We start from the raw sequence: 17351 nt of genomic DNA, 5'->3' as shown, positions 1-17351 counted from the left end.
CAACACTGCGTGCACAGTTTCAATTTTAGTGAACATAATATTCATGAACAGCACTTTACCACTTACCATGTTAACACACATGAACACACTGTTTTTGCAAAACAAAAGCAAAGTTGGGGTTTGGGAAAGGGGGCTTGTTGACGACCATTCGTGCTCGGGTATGGCCTAAAATTGACGACCATTCGTGTTCACCCTCATGGCACATTAGGTCGCCGGGCAACGATACGTGCAGCATGTTTGGTCGCTGGCGACAAAACGTGCGGCACGAATGGTCGTCGGCTACCAAATGTGGCGCACGTATCGTCGCCTGGCGACTGAACGTGCCAAGGCGACCAAACGTGCCGTAACAACGTTTTATCTATTAAAAATGATAATTTTCATCCATATGTCAATTCGATGTATCCCAGTGAACTCAAAATAAAAGTCTTAAAAGACACCACATCTGCTTCGTACTTAGATATTTTATTGAAAATGAATATTAACGGCAACTAACAATTCAACTTTACGACAAATGGGATTACTTCAGGTTCTCTATGTCAACTTCCTATATTTATGTATCAATATTCCATTATCACCTGCATATGGTATTGATGTATCTCAATTGATTCGATACGCAAGAGCTTGTTCAGCGTTATGACCAGTTTTTAAATCAAGGCAGGTTACCGAGATAACAAGTTGATGTTAAAGGGGTTTCAAGAGTCTCGTTTAAAGCCAGTATATCGCAAATTGTATATCGTTATAACGACCTAGTTTGTCAATACAACATGTCATTGGGGCAAATGCTGTCTGACGTGTTTCATACATATATTGTAATGCTGATCTTTATACACTGATTTTGACTACGGATTACTCTGTTTACCTGATCAAGATATAGGGCTCACGGCGGGTGTGACCGGTCGACTTACTCCTCCTAGACACATGATCCCACCTCTGGCATATCTAGGGGTCGGTGTTTGCCCACGCTCTATTTTGTATTTCTTTTCATATATCAGAAATGCAGTTCTCTGTAACATTGGAGCTTTCATTTGAGGAGAAAGTGGATCCAAACTACACTATCAGAACGATACTCAGCCTTTTCTGAAGAAAAAAATTCGTCCATTTTCGATCATCGACAGATCAAAGGAATTTCCCTGCAAACAGTTAATGAAAGACCCCACAACAGGTATTGTCACCGGAAACACTTCACCGGAAGTGACGAGAAACGAGACTTACAGCCCCTATAGATTATCAGAACAGTGTCACATTTTACACTTCCACAATAAAAATAAATACATGTATATGAGTTTAAAATACATGTAATACTTATTGAAATCATATCAGTTTCATGTCTTCAACCTGATTAGCCTTAAAACAGCATGTATGTAGACCTATATTATGCCTTTTCTGTTACTGTTTTTCATGTTTTGCTAATATAGCAATAAAATCGATAACTGATAATTTTATTTCACCATTATACTAATTAATCAATGTATGTTACAAACACATTTATGAATAATCAAATTTATCCCTTTAAGATAAATTCAGTTATTGAGAATGACGAATTTGACATGCTTGAATATTTTTAAGTGCAATTCAATTTTTCCGGAATTTTGCTGTCCTTTTCTTGACACCAGACTTAGTCCATAAATAGTCCCAACGCGAGCATGCGCTCTCGGCCTTTTCATTTTCATCCTCGGGCAAGTGCAGATGAATTCCAGGCGATCAAGAAAAAATCCAATTAAATCGGCTAAGTATTGTATCAATCCAGCAAATTTAAGTATCGAAATTGATTTTGTTGAACTTATTATATTGTAATTAATCGTTTCATTGAATTTATATCAAACAATTTTGCAAATATTATAATCTGTAATTTGTCGGACCGAATATTTATGTACACGATTGAAATAGATTTATAGGCTAGCACAAACTTTTTAATCGTTTCATAGAATTTTTATCAAACAATTTGTAAAAATTGTATCAGTAATTTGTCGGTTTTACGAATTTTATGTACACGATGGAAATAATTTTACACTAGGCTAGTACAATTTTTTTTTTTTTTTTTTTTACTGTTTATTGTATATTTGAATGAGGATGAGTACGGGAATGTTAAGAGCGGGATCTACTAGGCGCTCTAAAACCAGATCGCCTTATGCCAGACCACCGGCTCGGGCAGAAGTCCCTGTAGCTCGCCCGTCACAACCTCGCAATTCCTCGCTGACAAGTGCACGTCCTACACAGTAGCATCAATCCAACCAATCCACTTTAAGTGCTGACAGCCATCAAGATGCACCCGGGGTCATTCCATTACACACCACGCAGCCCACCATCACCCCAGATATTTATCTTCAAGGAAACGCTAGGCCTGCAGTGGCTATACCTACTGAAAATGTACCACACCAAACAGTACGCATGTAAACCCTCTTGTTAGTATCACGGCAGATCTTGGGGCTAACATATTCCATTGTCATTACAGGAAAAAATATGGAATAATGAATATATAGATCTTGCCAAGCTATTGCATTTAGATCCTGCAGCTGAAACCCAACAACTTCTTGTGTTTGAAGATGGTCAAATCAAAATTAAAAACAAATCTAAAGATAAAAAAAATTGCTTCAATCTCTGAATGGACTGATTCCTTCTTGATTTATGCTGCCATCTACTTAAAAAGGTTTCCGCAGCATGTACAAGGCATTTTGAAGTATATCAGTTCAATACGATTGGGGGCATCACGCGCTTCTACTCTGGGATGGAGGGATTATGATGTTCAGTTTCGGCTTAGGCGTTCAAAAAACGCTTTGATCAGTTGGGAAAATATTGATGCGGAATTGTGGTTGATTTATATGGGTCAGTCCACTGTAGCTGAACAGAAGCATACTTCTAGTCTTCATCAGCACAAGCGTTGTTATGATTTCAATTTGAAGGGTTCTTGTCTTTAAAAAGACTAGATTTTCTCATGATTGTCTTAAATGTGGCAAAAATCATCCATCCATCAATTGTTACAGCAACCAAACCAGCCATAATATGCCCAAAGGACTTGCTCAGAATGCCAGTCGTAATCCCAATGCGACCCAAACACATTTTCCAAGGCCATTTCGGCAATAATTATCCATGTTTGGGGGAGTTAGGTTATACACCAATCAATGTTAAAGTGTTAATATTTTGTTGCAAGATTATCCAGACAAAACTGTAGCAGATCAACTTTCACATGGATTTACATTTGGTTTCTCTTTGAACTATATGGGTCCTCGCGATCCAGTATTTTGTAAAAATATGGTTTCAGCATTAGAGAATCAAGATCAATTGCTAGCTAAAATCAACAAAGAAATTGATTTAGGTCGCATAATTGGCCCATTTCATGCCCCACCATTTCAAAACTTCCATTTTAGCCCAATAGGTGTTTTGCCTAAGAAACAAGGTGGTTGGAGGCTAATCACCAATTTATCTGCCCCACGGGGAAAGAGTATTAATGAATTCATTAACCCTGAAATATGTACTGTCAGTTATTCATCTTTTGATCAAGCTGTCAACATGATCAGATTCAAAAACTAGGTCCAAAGGCTCAAATAGGGAAAATGGATATTTCAAACGCATTCAGGTTATTGCCAATTAGGCCTGAGGATTTTAGTCTTCTTGGATTTAAATTTCTGGATAAATACTATGTGGACAAATGTTTGCCAATGGGTTGCGCTATATCATGTGCTTTATTTGAGAAATTTTCCAGTTTTTTACATTGGGTATTGGAATCTCGCACCAACTTGAAAAATATTGTTCATTATTTAGATGATTTCTTATTTGTTGGAGCCCATGGTACAAACAATTGTACAATTCTAATGGATACCTTTCAACAAATTAGCAGCGAGTTAGGTATTCCGTTGTCAGACGAAAAAACAGAGGGTCCAAATACACATATAGTGTTCTTGGGTTTAGGTATAGACTCGGTTAATCAGTCAATCTTTATACCAATTGACAAAGTGGAAGCTTTGCAGAAGGAAATACGCGAAATTCAAGGCAAATCCAAAATCACATTAAAGTAGCTTCAGTCATTAGCAGGCTCACTATCATTCATAACAAAGGCGTTACCAGCAGGTAGGGCATTTACATGTCGCTTGTACGGGTTAATGTCCGGTATCTCTAGACCACATCACTATATACGGCTTTCCAAAGAAATACACAGTGACCTCCAGATGTGGTTAAAATTTCTTGATGAATTCAATGGTATTACAAAATTTCCGGATGTAAAATGGGAATCTGACGAAAATTTACAATTTTATTTAGACAGCTCAGGAACAGTAGGATGCGGTGTCGTTTTCGGTACTTCTTGGGCATGTCTCAGTTGGCCACAGGAGGGGAACGCAGATATTAGAAGGGATATAACATTTTTAGAGTTTGTCCCTATTGTGTTAGGATTTCACTTGTGGTCAAACATATTGCAAAATAGGAAATTGATTTTACATGTTGACAACTTGGCATTAGTTCAAATCTTAAATAAAAAAACATCCAAGAATAAACGGGTAATGACTTTGATGAGAGAATTAGTATTGTTGTCTTTAAAGTCCAATATCCAGTTTCAAGCAGTTCATGTACCAGGTTGTAAAAATGAGATAGCAGATGCAATTTCTCGTTTTCAGTGGACAAGATTCAGGCAGTTAGCACCTTGGGCAGATTGCCATCCCTTTCAAGTACCTACTCACTTTTGGAACCTTTTGAAGGGCATGTAAATCGCTTAATTGAGTCTAGTCTCTCCAGCAACACAAAAGTTGCTTATGACAAAGCCATTAATGCTTTTAATGACTTTAGATTACAGTTTAATTTGCCACTGTCTTGGCCTCCTGCAATAGATCATGTAGTAAATTTTCTAGCTTTTCTATCGTCAAAAAATTTGGCACATTCAACAGCTAAAGTGTACTTGTCCGCCCTTAGTCATAACCTACAAATGCATGGCTTAGACAATCCAGTTAGGTCTTTCATTATACAAAAGATGTTAGCAGGTTTCAAAAGAATTAAACCTGCAAAAGACATCAGAAGCCCTGTAACTTATCAAATTTTACTCAAAATTTTGGACATTTTACCTACAGTAACGCAATCAAAATATGAGAATTTGCTATTCGGTTCTGCATTTGCAACTGCATTTTTCGGTCTTTTTAGAATTAGTGAGCTAGCAGCAACATCTAATAACAGTCCCAAAAATATATTGCACCTTTCTGATCTTCTAATGAGTAAAGACGCAATCAAATTTAACTTCCGTTTTTCTAAAACGGATCAGTGTGGGAATGGTTTAGTGATTACAATCAACAAATCGATTGAATCAACAGTATGCTTTGACTTGGAAGAATTTTTGCATTTTAGATCTCAGATTGATGGTCCTTTATTCTGTCATATTAGTCTAGTCAATCTAGCAAATCACCTCAAAGTAATTGCAACAGAAACAAACTCGACGGAATTTAATAAACAAAAGCGTGATTAACAACATACACAAAATCGGACAATGGGAAATATTTAAAATTTAGACTTAAATGTTTTAGTAAACCATCGATATTTTGTGGTGTTTACGGCACGCCGTACACGTAAAGGGGAGTAACTTAACTGTGACAGTCATCGGAATAAAGTTATACACGACGATCTAAAGTGCATGTAATAAAAAACGCGATTAAACAGCTTAACAGTTGTATTAAAAAGGTGATTTTAAGACCTTCTATATCCATACAATATTGCTCAGCATCTCATATTCTTTGCCAACTTCCATTCCCGGGGAACTTTCGCGAATAAAGCTTCAAAATATTTTGTTTGACCCTCTACTGAATTAATTTTAATTATAAAACACAATATTTACTTTAGAAGTTATGAATAATCAATTATAAATGAAATCTTAAAGAATTAGTGTCAATTTACAAGGGGGAATTACGGTTGTTAAAAAAGAAAGTATGGAAAGCCATTCGGGTTAAAAGTTTCAGTTATTTTGTGTCTTCATCATTTGAGCAAGCCTTTTGTATTTTAAAAACTTTTATAAAACTAAGTAAGTAAAGTATTTTTGCTTTTCTTTTTCAAATTCAGGTTTGGGGAGTCATTCATGGGTAATAATAATGATAATAAAACATTGATAATATAAATAATAAAAATCAATGTAAGTAAACACTTGCGCATAGTATCATGATTTGATGTAAAATCGAGTAGTTACTCTTTCTAATTAGTCTTGGGCTCACGACCTGCGGAACCATATCTCCTAGCATCATGCAAACAGCGCGCTAGACCGCCCGACCATCTATTCAAGACAAAACTTGTTTTCGATGACGATGGAATTCTCGCCACGCTGGCACACGATCATTGAGAATGGAAATGGGATACAGTTATTTATCGTAAATTTTAGAGGATCATACAAAATGCACATTGTGTTTGAAATGTCTATATATAAAGCACGGAAATAGCAACGAACTCTGAAATAAACATAACTGCCTTAAGGGACGAAATCAATGTCGGATGAAAATTTAGATTCACTTAGTTAGGGGGAGGGGAATAAAAACTCCTGCAAGTTTCTGTCATCCTTTCCCTTTCTACGTGCATTCACAGGATGCGACACAACGTCAAGAATGTTCGGCATCGGAACAGGTCCTGTATAGTCAAAATGTAGACAAATCACGAAAAAATTCTGTATATGATTAGTTTTTATTTGGAGGCAGGCTACTGACAAACAAGTTGATGGTGAAGGGGTTTCAACTGTTTCGTTTAAAGTCAGCATTTCGCGAATGATATGGTCGTTATAACAATCTACTTTGCCAATACAACCTATCATTGGGTCAAATCTGTCTGACTTGTTTCATATACATGTAGATTGTTGGGCCGTTTTTGGCACAATGATATTGAATAAGGGTAACTCCGTTTGCCTTATTAAGATATAGAGCTCACGGCGGGTGTAACCGGTCAACAGGGGGTGCTTACTCCTTATAGCCCATAGGCATCTGATCCCACTTCTCGTATATCCAGGGGTCCGTGTTTGCCCACCTCTCTATTTTGTATTGCTTATAGGAGTTACGAGATGGATCACTGTTCGTTATCTTCACCTTCCTATATGAGGATTTCATAGAGAAAAAGATATATTCTGGTGTCGATGTCATATCGACTTTGTACGATGGAATACTATAGAGACACTTGCAGGGGATTTGCTTTGTGAAGAATTGTCTAACACAATATCATTTTTATAAGTTCAGTCATTGCCACAAACTACTAACTACAGCTGCAGAAGAGGAGCATTGCAAGAATTTTTTAAGTCATAGAGTGGACTAAAGAAATGATTAATTTGGATCCTTCGAATTGGGGCTTATCACTGCTTTCAGCAATTCTTGTATCCGTTAAAACTAAATTACAAGTCGCGCCAGATAAATTTTTGAACGTTTTTCGCTGTAAATGCAAGGCAAATTGTGACACTAGCCGTTGTACTTGTAAAAACATGGACTGAACTGTACTGCAATTACTCAAATGATCACTTATATAATTATCAGGCATGTAGCAATAATGGCTCTACACCTTTTATCATTACATGCAAAGTTGATAAATTTTTACGTACAGAGGTCGATTTTTAGACAGATTGGTTGCCCTCCCTCCTCTTTTTTTTTTTTTTTTTTTTTTTTTTTTTTTAAAATAGCATTGTTGTGAACTGTACACAGTGGAAGTGTAAAATTGAACCGAGAGAACAACCTTAGCCCCCCCCCCCCCGCACCACCACCACACACACCATCAAGGATTTTTATAACTTTGGATTAAAATTTACTTGTCAATTTTCAGGCAATATTGTGAAATTATCTTCACACACCCCCCCTTTTTTTTTTACGATGCTGTGTGCCTGATTCATTTTGCTTTTAATTCTATGTGTCCATTGTTTAAAAACAGATTACTCCTGAAATTCTCGGTATTAATTGCACAATAATTTGGATAGAACTAAACATCAAATACGGCTATAACCCCTCCCCCCCCCCTCTTTCCCAAACTCTAGAACTTGACGAAGTGCACGTATTAAAGATTTCTTTATAAAATCGAAGAAACTGAACCTTGTTTCGTCATAGATGTAGTACAAACTGTTAAAACTCAGCTTAATAAAGAATTTGGTAACGTAAGCTTTACTATACACTGTTTGTTTTAAAATACTACATGTATTTATGTGAAACATAGGACCGGAATGGTAAGCGCGCCTCCAACTTCCGATGTAAGGGGAGTAACTGCAAAAATGTAGGTCATCTTTTACAGACCATTTTTGAAGGGGCACTTGTTTTGTGTTAACAGTTTATTTTAATGTATAAATCTTCATGTGGTAACTCATATATGCCTAATGGACAGGAAAAAGTATTTTCTTCCAAAATACAGTTTTTAACGATTTTTGTTGAAAAATGGAGATTTCAGCCCAAAATTCGGCAAGGGAAAATAAATTTTGGTACAGAAAAGTTTAGTTGTGCATTTGGACGTTTTATTCTTAAATTTATAAGATCAATGTCATCTCTTCTATAAAACAGTAATTTCCTATCATTTCCAGTTTTTCACTATTTTTGTTTTAGAAAAAGGTAGGTTTCCTACCTAAAATGGTATTTTTCATATATATTGCCAATAATCTATGTATCTTACTTGTTGAGCAGTTTTTAAAATAAATCCTAACTTCAATTTTTTATTGGTAGACTCAAATGTATGACAAAATGTGGGTTTTCTTCTTAAAATTTCAATCTTTAACAATTATATTCAAAAAAGCAAGATTTTACCCAAAAATTACAGTCAAGGAAAGAATATATTCTGCTGTTAAAAAAAATAATCGAACATTCCCAGGTTGAAATTTGAGATATGAAACTTATTTTTACTGTATGTTACATAAAATGGACATTTTCTTCAATTTCCAGTTTTTAGCGATTTTCATGAAAAAACGCATCCTTTTACCCCAAAATTCCAATTTTCCCATAGAAACACAAAAGCCGATTTTTAATATGTTTTTTGCATGTGCTTTCTGGCATGAATAATCAAAATTTCATTTCTGTTGCAATTAGTTTGAGGTTTTGCTCATTTTTGAGCTAGATTGACTAGACTATATCAATGGTTCCCCGTTGTCAGCTTATCAGTTCTCGAGTGTATTGCACAAAGCATTAAGATTTCTAGGTATTGAAACCAAAACATTCAAAACACATTCGTTTAGAATAGGGGCTGCTACTCATATGTATTTGTCAGGCATACCTGAACAGGAAATTCAGAGAAGGGGTAGATGGCTCTCCAATGCATATAAAAATTACCTCAAACCTGAGCTGGCTACACTTTAGATGCAAATAATCATATCACAATAGTGAGTCTTGACGCATAAGTTGTCAACCAGTTGAAAAGCATTCAAATAATTCTAAATGTTTTTCAAATTTCATGTACGCATTGTTAAGCGTGTTGTGTATTGTTCATAAATCTTGCAGATTCAATATGGATTGTGGGATCATCACTTATTAAAAGAGCAGAACAATTTGCATTGAATTCACCTGAGTTTGGCAAAGACCTTGCTTTACCTGGCATATCAGTGTCGTGGAAGGGAATATCGGGATTGAGTTTTGACAATTTTCAGAAGGTTATTTTTGACATGTACTCCACTTATCCACATCCAAGGTTTCTGGTTATACATGTAGGGGTTAATGACATTGACAAACATAATAATCCATTATGTAGACAACAAAAGTTCATGAAGCATGTAATCAGCAGGTTGAGTTTGGCTATGCCGTTGACTTGCATTGTATGGTCACATATATTACCTAGAGTTTATTGGCGTCGTGCTATATCAAATATTGCCGCAGAGAAATCTAGGTGTAGGATTAATAGTTCTATTGCTAGTTTTGTTTTAAAGAAAGGTGGCGCTTCCATTAAACATCATGATATAAGTGTGGAGCAAAGTAAACTATTTCTTAGTGATGGAGTTCACTTATCTCCCTTGGGCAATCATGTTTTTGTGTCAACTATTCAGGCTGCTCTAAGACAGTTTAGTCGAGGTAATAGTTTACTTTATCCAAAGAGGTGATATATGGATATGAATGGGAACTGTTGTGGCTTTATGACTGATGATTATGCATTTATTTGTTGATTACTAATTGTGAATGATATGTGCTAATTTTTATGCTAATGGTCAAAATTCAGCCGCTGTATTGGCGGTTGGATTTCATGCGTGAAATCCAATTGGCGCAATTTTGACAGAAAACCATTTGCTGAGGGATACTGTTGTCTCCAGGTCCCCCAGCTCTGATATGGTTTGTTGAATATTTGTGAATGCTATTTTGTTGAAGATTTGTGAATGCTATGCTGCTAAAAGCTTACAGGTGGTAAGATCGGCGCATAGAGTATGAACATACGAGTGGCATGTTAACGGTGAATGTTTCAAATAAAAAGCCATGACAGTTCCGCCAATATGCTTTTGATTATTTTTTTTCAGGTCAGAGGTGGTTAAAATAAGTAAACTACCCATTAAGCTGAAATCTGTAGACATCAGCTTTATTCACGTGTATTGATTACTTTAAGTGTTAGGAATTTCGAAATAACTGAAGGATATTCGACATTCAACAAAAAAGCAATCCGAAGCGTCTGCATTCCGAGATCAATACAAGTGTACACAAGCATGGCGAATGAATGAATATCTTTCAACATATACGAGGGCTATTCGATATGTAATGTGTATTGTACGATATCTCAAAAGCATTCGACTCAAATAGTGAAATGAACATTACATCCCTTCAAAGTATTCTCCGCGGTTTGAAATACATGCACTTAATTTCAATCTCTTAATCCATTTCTGAAATGCGTCACGGTACGTAGACCTCTGAGGCACTGACTGATGGCTGAGCCAAGGGCTAAACGGGACTTGTAACAACGACCCAGATAAGACCTTTATTAAGTTTTGGAAAATTGAAAAAGTCGCACGGGGCTAGATCTGGAGAGTATGGTGGGTGTGGCAAGACGGTAACCTTCTCCGACTTCAAAAATTGCTTCACAAGCTCTGATGTATGGTGATGGAGCATTATCATGAAGTAGATGAACATGCCTAAATCCTGACACAGGGCGTCATGCATGATAATATTTCTTGAACTGTTTTAGTATAACATCTCGGTAATACCGACCTGTAACAGTTTTGCCCTTCAGCACCGGAATTTGTAGGGCTATACCATCACATGAGAAGAATATGCAATAAAGAACCTTCTTTGTGCGTATGGTTCTTTTGGCAACTACAGGCCTTCTACTGTGTTTAGTTTGCCATATTTTGTTTCCAATATTTCTTACTGGTTCGAAATAGTGAATCCATGTTTCGTCACCAGTAGCAATGTGGTTTTTTTAAAAATTGTTTTTATCATTTTCAACAAATACATATACACCTTTTACTCACACTCTCATACAGATATTCTCAACCCGTTTCCCAACCATTTTTACAACAGTGGTCAACGACTGGCTCTATTGAAATGACTATAAGTTTAAAACTATGTGGAGCTGAAGGTTCGTGTTTATACTGTTGGAAAGGTATTGAATATAGCTATTCAAGAGTATCATCATCCACGTAATCCTGGTTAGAATATAGAATAGGTACTCACTACTCATTGCTTGTCGTAAGATACGATTAAATGGGGCGGTCCTCCGGATGAGACCGCAAAAAAATGAGGCCCCGTGTCACAGCAGGTGTGGGATGATTAAGATTCTTCCTTGTTCAAAGGCCGTCAGCACCGAGCCCTTCACTGCAATGGTGACGTCTCCATATGAGTGAAGGGACGTTAAACAATATTCAATCAATCAATCACCTTTTTTGTCAGCAAAAACCATGTAACCTGCCATGACATCACAATCGAAGTGACTTATTTCGTATCTGTATAGGTAAACGATCAGCTATATTTTTCTGAGGCGTAATAGAATAGAAATAAAGTTTTTTTTATGGATGTTGCAGGGTAATGTCCTAGATATGGAGCGCCACATTAACATAAACTCAAATAATTGAAAATATCTTTTATTAATTGAAGATATTTTCAATTATTTGAAGATATCATCAATTCAATTGCTCTTCTCTTTAATTGAATTAATGCGCGCATTAAATCAATTATTGCTCTCATCAAATGAATTAATGCGCGCTTCAATTCAATTATTGCTCTCATGAAATGAATTAATGCGCGCATCAAATGAATTAATGAGAATAATAATTGATTTAATTCGCGCATTTTAATGTTTACCCCACCCCTAAAGCTCCAGGAGTGCAGTGACCATGAAATTCACACCAATACCTCAAAGATATTCCGTACCAAAGAGGTTTAGCGCTTTTGCTGACGAAACGGCCGAAATCTACTCTATAATCACGGTGATGTTTATGCTTATCAAATAAAGATACTATCAACTTATAGATATCTTTATTGAGTACTTTGGGTAAACACAAGTATAAACTGACATTATATATATAGCAGAATATTTGTAAAAAAAAAAAAAAAAAAATATTCAAGAAAAAAGTATTTTTGTGGGCGAAATTGCATACCAATTGCGCTCAATCTAACTGAAATTAGATCCTATGATCCGCTCATTTACTATCTAGTGTAGCGATAGTAGATGAGCGGAACATAGGATCTAATTTTAATTAGATTGCAAGTGCGCTATACCTCAAATTTAATGAAAAATGGTCGTGTACAGTGAAGTTCAAATGATAACGGATAACCGTAGAAGTGACCTACTAAAGGATTCAGGGCAGAACACATTATATGTTAAGGAGGAATGCTATGTACACCAGAGAAATAATATGGATTAAAAGAGTGGATATGTACAAGAAAATATTGAAATTGAAAACTTTCAAATTTACTTTATTTAGTCAAAAAGTGCAATCTGAAAAAAGAAGAAGATTAAAACCCCGCGATCTACAGTTCAACTGTCGACGTCTTCTCAGTTAGGCAATGATGTTTGAAGTGAATAAACAAATATTGCCGATATTTATATCTTCATTCATGTTTAAAAAGGAAGTCAGTCATTATGACAATGTAGAATACCTCCTTAATGAATATTGAAAAACACTACTACATGACAAAATTCTTAGGGGTGAGGGTAGGGGATCCGCATTTGTTGTTAATCCACATTCCCCATATGATGCACACACACAAATATGTTGCAAATCTTCTCTATTTGTTCAGGGAAATCCAATGTTAGAATGCTCTGTACGGTCACTTGAATTGCATGTGATTATTTGTTTTGATCGTCCCAGTAAGGCCGCACTTATTGCAGGAATTCCAGGTTAAGTGGGTTTTTTCTCTCCACATAACACCCCGGATCGAAATTGTTTTTAACTTGTCAGAATAACAACTGGGCATCTTAAGAAGGTAAGCCGGTGGCCTTGTATTTCTGATTGATGGGTACGATTTTGCTGCATATCGATTAGAACAGGCCTATCATTGATTTCAATTCCAAGGAATTATCGTTTCTGTCAGTCAGGTATAATCCTTACAAATCGCATTGAATTTACAAATTTCTGTGAATATTGTGTAAGCATTTGTATTTTTCCCTTGTTGTAATGTCCATACAAAGATAAAATAAACAACAACAAAATATCACTATCATTATCAAGCCATCTACCCGAGTGCTGCGCCTCGGCACCATTCTAAATAATCAGAATGTGTGTGATCCTTTAATGCACGAGTATTTACAGGTGGGGTATATTTGAAGGTAACGAGCTGAACGTTATCAGATCTTTCTTTTATTGGCCGCTCACACCACGGGGCAATGATGGCTCTAAATAGTGAATCATTTCGGTATGGAGAGATCGCAACTTCCTAGTAAGTATATAATGTTAGTTAAACTTAATGAACCAACACTCTTTAAATAATTTCATCGAAAGTTCTGTATAAACTTTTTTGTTTTAGATTCCTGCTTGTCTTCTGTAGGACTGAATGACAGTGGATGGATGATTAAGAGCGAACCGTCGCAACTTTCCGTTTTACAATTCTGGCTAAAGTGAATACATTGTACAAACAATAAAACTGATCCTTTGCAGCCAAAACTTCTTATAGTATTAACAAGAATATGTAGATACATATAAAATGTACCAACTATGAAGCCCATGTACTGCCAAGGAAAACTTCAGATTTTATTTTGTCCTTTTATTGTTTGAACAAATATTTACATGGAATATATGGGCATCGATTTTAGGAATCATTCACAAATATTTTCAAAGTTCTTTTGAACTTGATTTTAATGTAGCGAATTACTGTTTGTACATCGGGGTTTAGTCGTCGACAAAGGATCCTAGTCTGACACTACTGTGTCCCTGACGACAAACTGATAAATTTATAAAAAATAATCTACACTATCTTACGGTGGATCTCTCGTGCTGACAAAATCCTACACACCGCTACATTCTGACGGAGTGTTAAATATCCAAAACAATACACCGACGATGGGAAAGATTCCGTGTTGAGATATAACTGTTTATTAGAATTACCCAGATTATTTGTGACTTTGATATGGAGAATTCCTGCACACTGCGGTTGATGCAGGACTTTGTGAAGTTTGCTTCATTTTGTCATTAAGTGGACCCCCTTCGCTCCTTGTTTGATTCTGTGGAGATATAATTCATTTTAAACCATGTTTTCAATTTCGCAGATGTGAAATGACATAAAAAGAAGCAATAGTTATGGATGTGCGAATATTACGTCACAATTACCTACCGTCCCTTTACCGTCAAACAACAGAGAAACTTCCACTCACCCGGTTACGGCGGGAAATCGACCTTACGATGAAGAAAGTCCTCCAAACGGAAATCGCTGTTTCTTCGGAATCGAAGGAGTTGTTTGATCAATGCATGTCTAATCTACTACCACATCTAAAGACAAATAAGTACAACTTGGATTGTTCAGAGCCTCCTCTTTTTGCAGGAGATGTGACGCCCTGGACCCCCTACAAGAAACAGAATCCGTGTTACTTGATTCAAATGAGAGTCGGAAAGCTGGACGGAACGTACGTCCAGCCGGGCTACGTAGTGTTTCCGATGTCAATAAAAACGGATAAAAAAGTTGTCAAAGTGTACAAATTGGACCTGAGGTCTGAAGACAGACAACATTTAAGTCCTAAGAAAATGTATAAAGCAGTGTTTCTTGTTTTCGAAGCCGCCATCCATAAATTAAAGAAGTCGATGACAAAACGCAAGAATACCCTAACTACTGTTAGTGACTCCGCGAGAGAAAGTACCACATTGACAATAAGCGACAGACCGGCCATAGTACCTAATCTGTGCCTTACGACCAGGAACGACGACCTCTGCTTGATAATGTCACTTCCGGGAGGTCACGAAGTGGAATTAATCCCTACCATTACGGTTTCCCCAGATGGACCATTTATCGTTGCTAAGCCGTTTGAACACGATGAAAACCCTGCATCGGATATTTTGTGGCGCCTGAACTACTCGCCGAATGAAGAGCATATCATGAACGCAGTCACAAATGGAGATCGTGAGCAAAGAATCAATGCCGCTAAGATATTAACATTTATGTGTAAAAAGGAATGGAAATTAAATCATGTGACAGAATACGAAGTGAAAAATATACTCATGCACGAAATAGATTTTCAGATTGACCATTCTCCAAGATGGCAGCGATTTACTCCAGAGGAATGTATGCACTTGATATTACTCAAAATGCTTGAGTTTACCAGAGAACGATGCCTTCCCTACTTTTTCGAGGAAGATCGTAATCTTTGGGACCATCTCACCGAAAGACAGTTCCGATTTATGCGCAATCAATTAGAGCAACTCACGCGAGATGACGATGAGATGCTGAAAGTTATAAGTCGAATCAGAGTCGATAAAATAGACTACTAGATTATGTAATGAATGTGGTGATTAAAACAAAGGATTAGTATAATTTCTTACAATGATACATATAGGTGTGCACTTGTTAATTTCTTAATGGTGCAAATATTGAACGGATTTTGATAGTCTCGCGTGCTCTTGGTAGTACATGTATGTAAACTCCGAGACAACTACAGAGACGAAGGCAACTCCTTCGGCGGCGTGTTTACTGCTTACAATTTGTGGCGGGCCCACATATATCATAACTGACAGATTTAACCACTCTCGTAGATGATAGTAGTTTACATGTACGCCTGAGGAATGTAGGTACCTGATAATGCTGAAAATGTTAGCGGTAAATGTAGTATGGCTAAAAGGCCAAAAAATAAATTTTATTTATTGGATTGATAAATGTATGTAAAAAATTTGTTTCATTCATATTAAAAAAAAATATTGAAACCAACCTTAAAGTTTTGATATGATTTGCTGATCAATAAGAATACTACTAATACCAGTAAAAAAAAACAACCCCCCCCCCCACACACACACACACACACACTCTCTCTCTCTCTCTCTCTCTCTCTCTCTCTCTCTCTCTCTCTCTCTCTCTCTCGTTATATATATGATTACCGTCAAGCGTAAGTAAAACTTACTATATTGCATTATATTGGACCAAGTGGAACACAACTAACAGTCAGGATGCGTGTCCACCGCCAACAAATTAACGATCCCAGTACAAGAAATACCCCGTGCAGCGAACATTTTAATACCTGTGCTAGAGGCAACTACAGCGTATTTCCTTTTGATAAAATTAAAACAGAATCAATGTCCATGGGGCATGCTAAAGAAAATCATATCATTAAACCGTTTTCTCCTAGACTAAACAAACTTTAATCAATGCATATGTGAAAAATTATGATTGTTAAACCTTTTAATTCATCAGCTTATTTTGTCCAAGTCACCTTTCCCGAACTTTTGTATTGTGACGTCATGTACATGTATCTATTCCCTCCTCGCAAAGACTATCATGACGTCATGACATCACAATAGACAAGATTCACCTGAGGATGGATGTTAAAAAATCCAGAAAGCGCTACGCAGTGATTTGAATATATTTTGGAACTGCATATTTTCCTGCTTTTTTATTTAAAATTATCTTAACTGTGTGATATTTTAAACTCTTTCTTTTTGGTGTATATATATATATAGATAGATAGATAGATAGATAGATAGATAGATAATAGTTACTTTTCGCAATGATCGGTAAAAGTATAGGTAAAAAATAAAAATGAAACACGAAGACGTTTAGTAAAGCTTTAGCGCTTTCATTTCAAATCTTCAGAAGCTTTACATTTAGTAACATAAGCGAAGTCACGTCACAAACAGCGGAACGTTAAAATTAAACAAATCTAGACGTCATTACATACTGACTGTTGAAACGTATTGTTCATTGTGACGTCATAGTAAAGCAAAACAAATTTCGACGTCATAAGACACTGAACGTTAAAACATAATGTTTACTATAGGATTAAACATTCTTTTTGAAGAATTTATCGATGTGTAAACTCCGGACATTTTACTTACA

General features: G+C 36.3%; 1 protein-coding gene and 1 long non-coding RNA gene across 2 annotated transcripts; both read left to right on the top strand.

Annotated features, from left to right (window-relative positions):
- The first annotated feature begins 1191 nt into the window (after positions 1-1191).
- Positions 1192-2586, top strand: LOC130048269 (uncharacterized). Its single transcript, XR_008797117.1, has 2 exons — positions 1192-1730; positions 2070-2586. It is a non-coding gene; the product is annotated as an uncharacterized LOC130048269 (long non-coding RNA).
- Positions 2587-13218: 10632 nt separating this feature from the next.
- Positions 13219-16229, top strand: LOC125653334 (uncharacterized). The gene is made up of 2 exons (XM_048882772.2): positions 13219-13757; positions 13845-16229. Exon 2 carries the CDS (start codon positions 14615-14617, stop codon positions 15794-15796), a length of 1182 nt encoding a protein of 393 aa, XP_048738729.1. The 5' UTR covers positions 13219-13757; positions 13845-14614; the 3' UTR covers positions 15797-16229.
- Positions 16230-17351: the final 1122 nt, after the last annotated feature.

The sequence above is a fragment of the Ostrea edulis genome, chromosome 7 (assembly GCF_947568905.1).
Source record: "Ostrea edulis chromosome 7, xbOstEdul1.1, whole genome shotgun sequence".
NCBI classification, from domain to species: Eukaryota; Metazoa; Mollusca; class Bivalvia; order Ostreida; family Ostreidae; genus Ostrea; species Ostrea edulis.
This window is presented reverse-complemented; position numbering and strand designations above follow the sequence as displayed.

Bases quoted from the DNA above. Each gene is read 5' to 3' on its own strand.
- LOC125653334 (XM_048882772.2), top strand. From the start codon at position 14,615: ATGGATGTGCGAATATTACGTCACAATTACCTACCGTCCCTTTACCGT.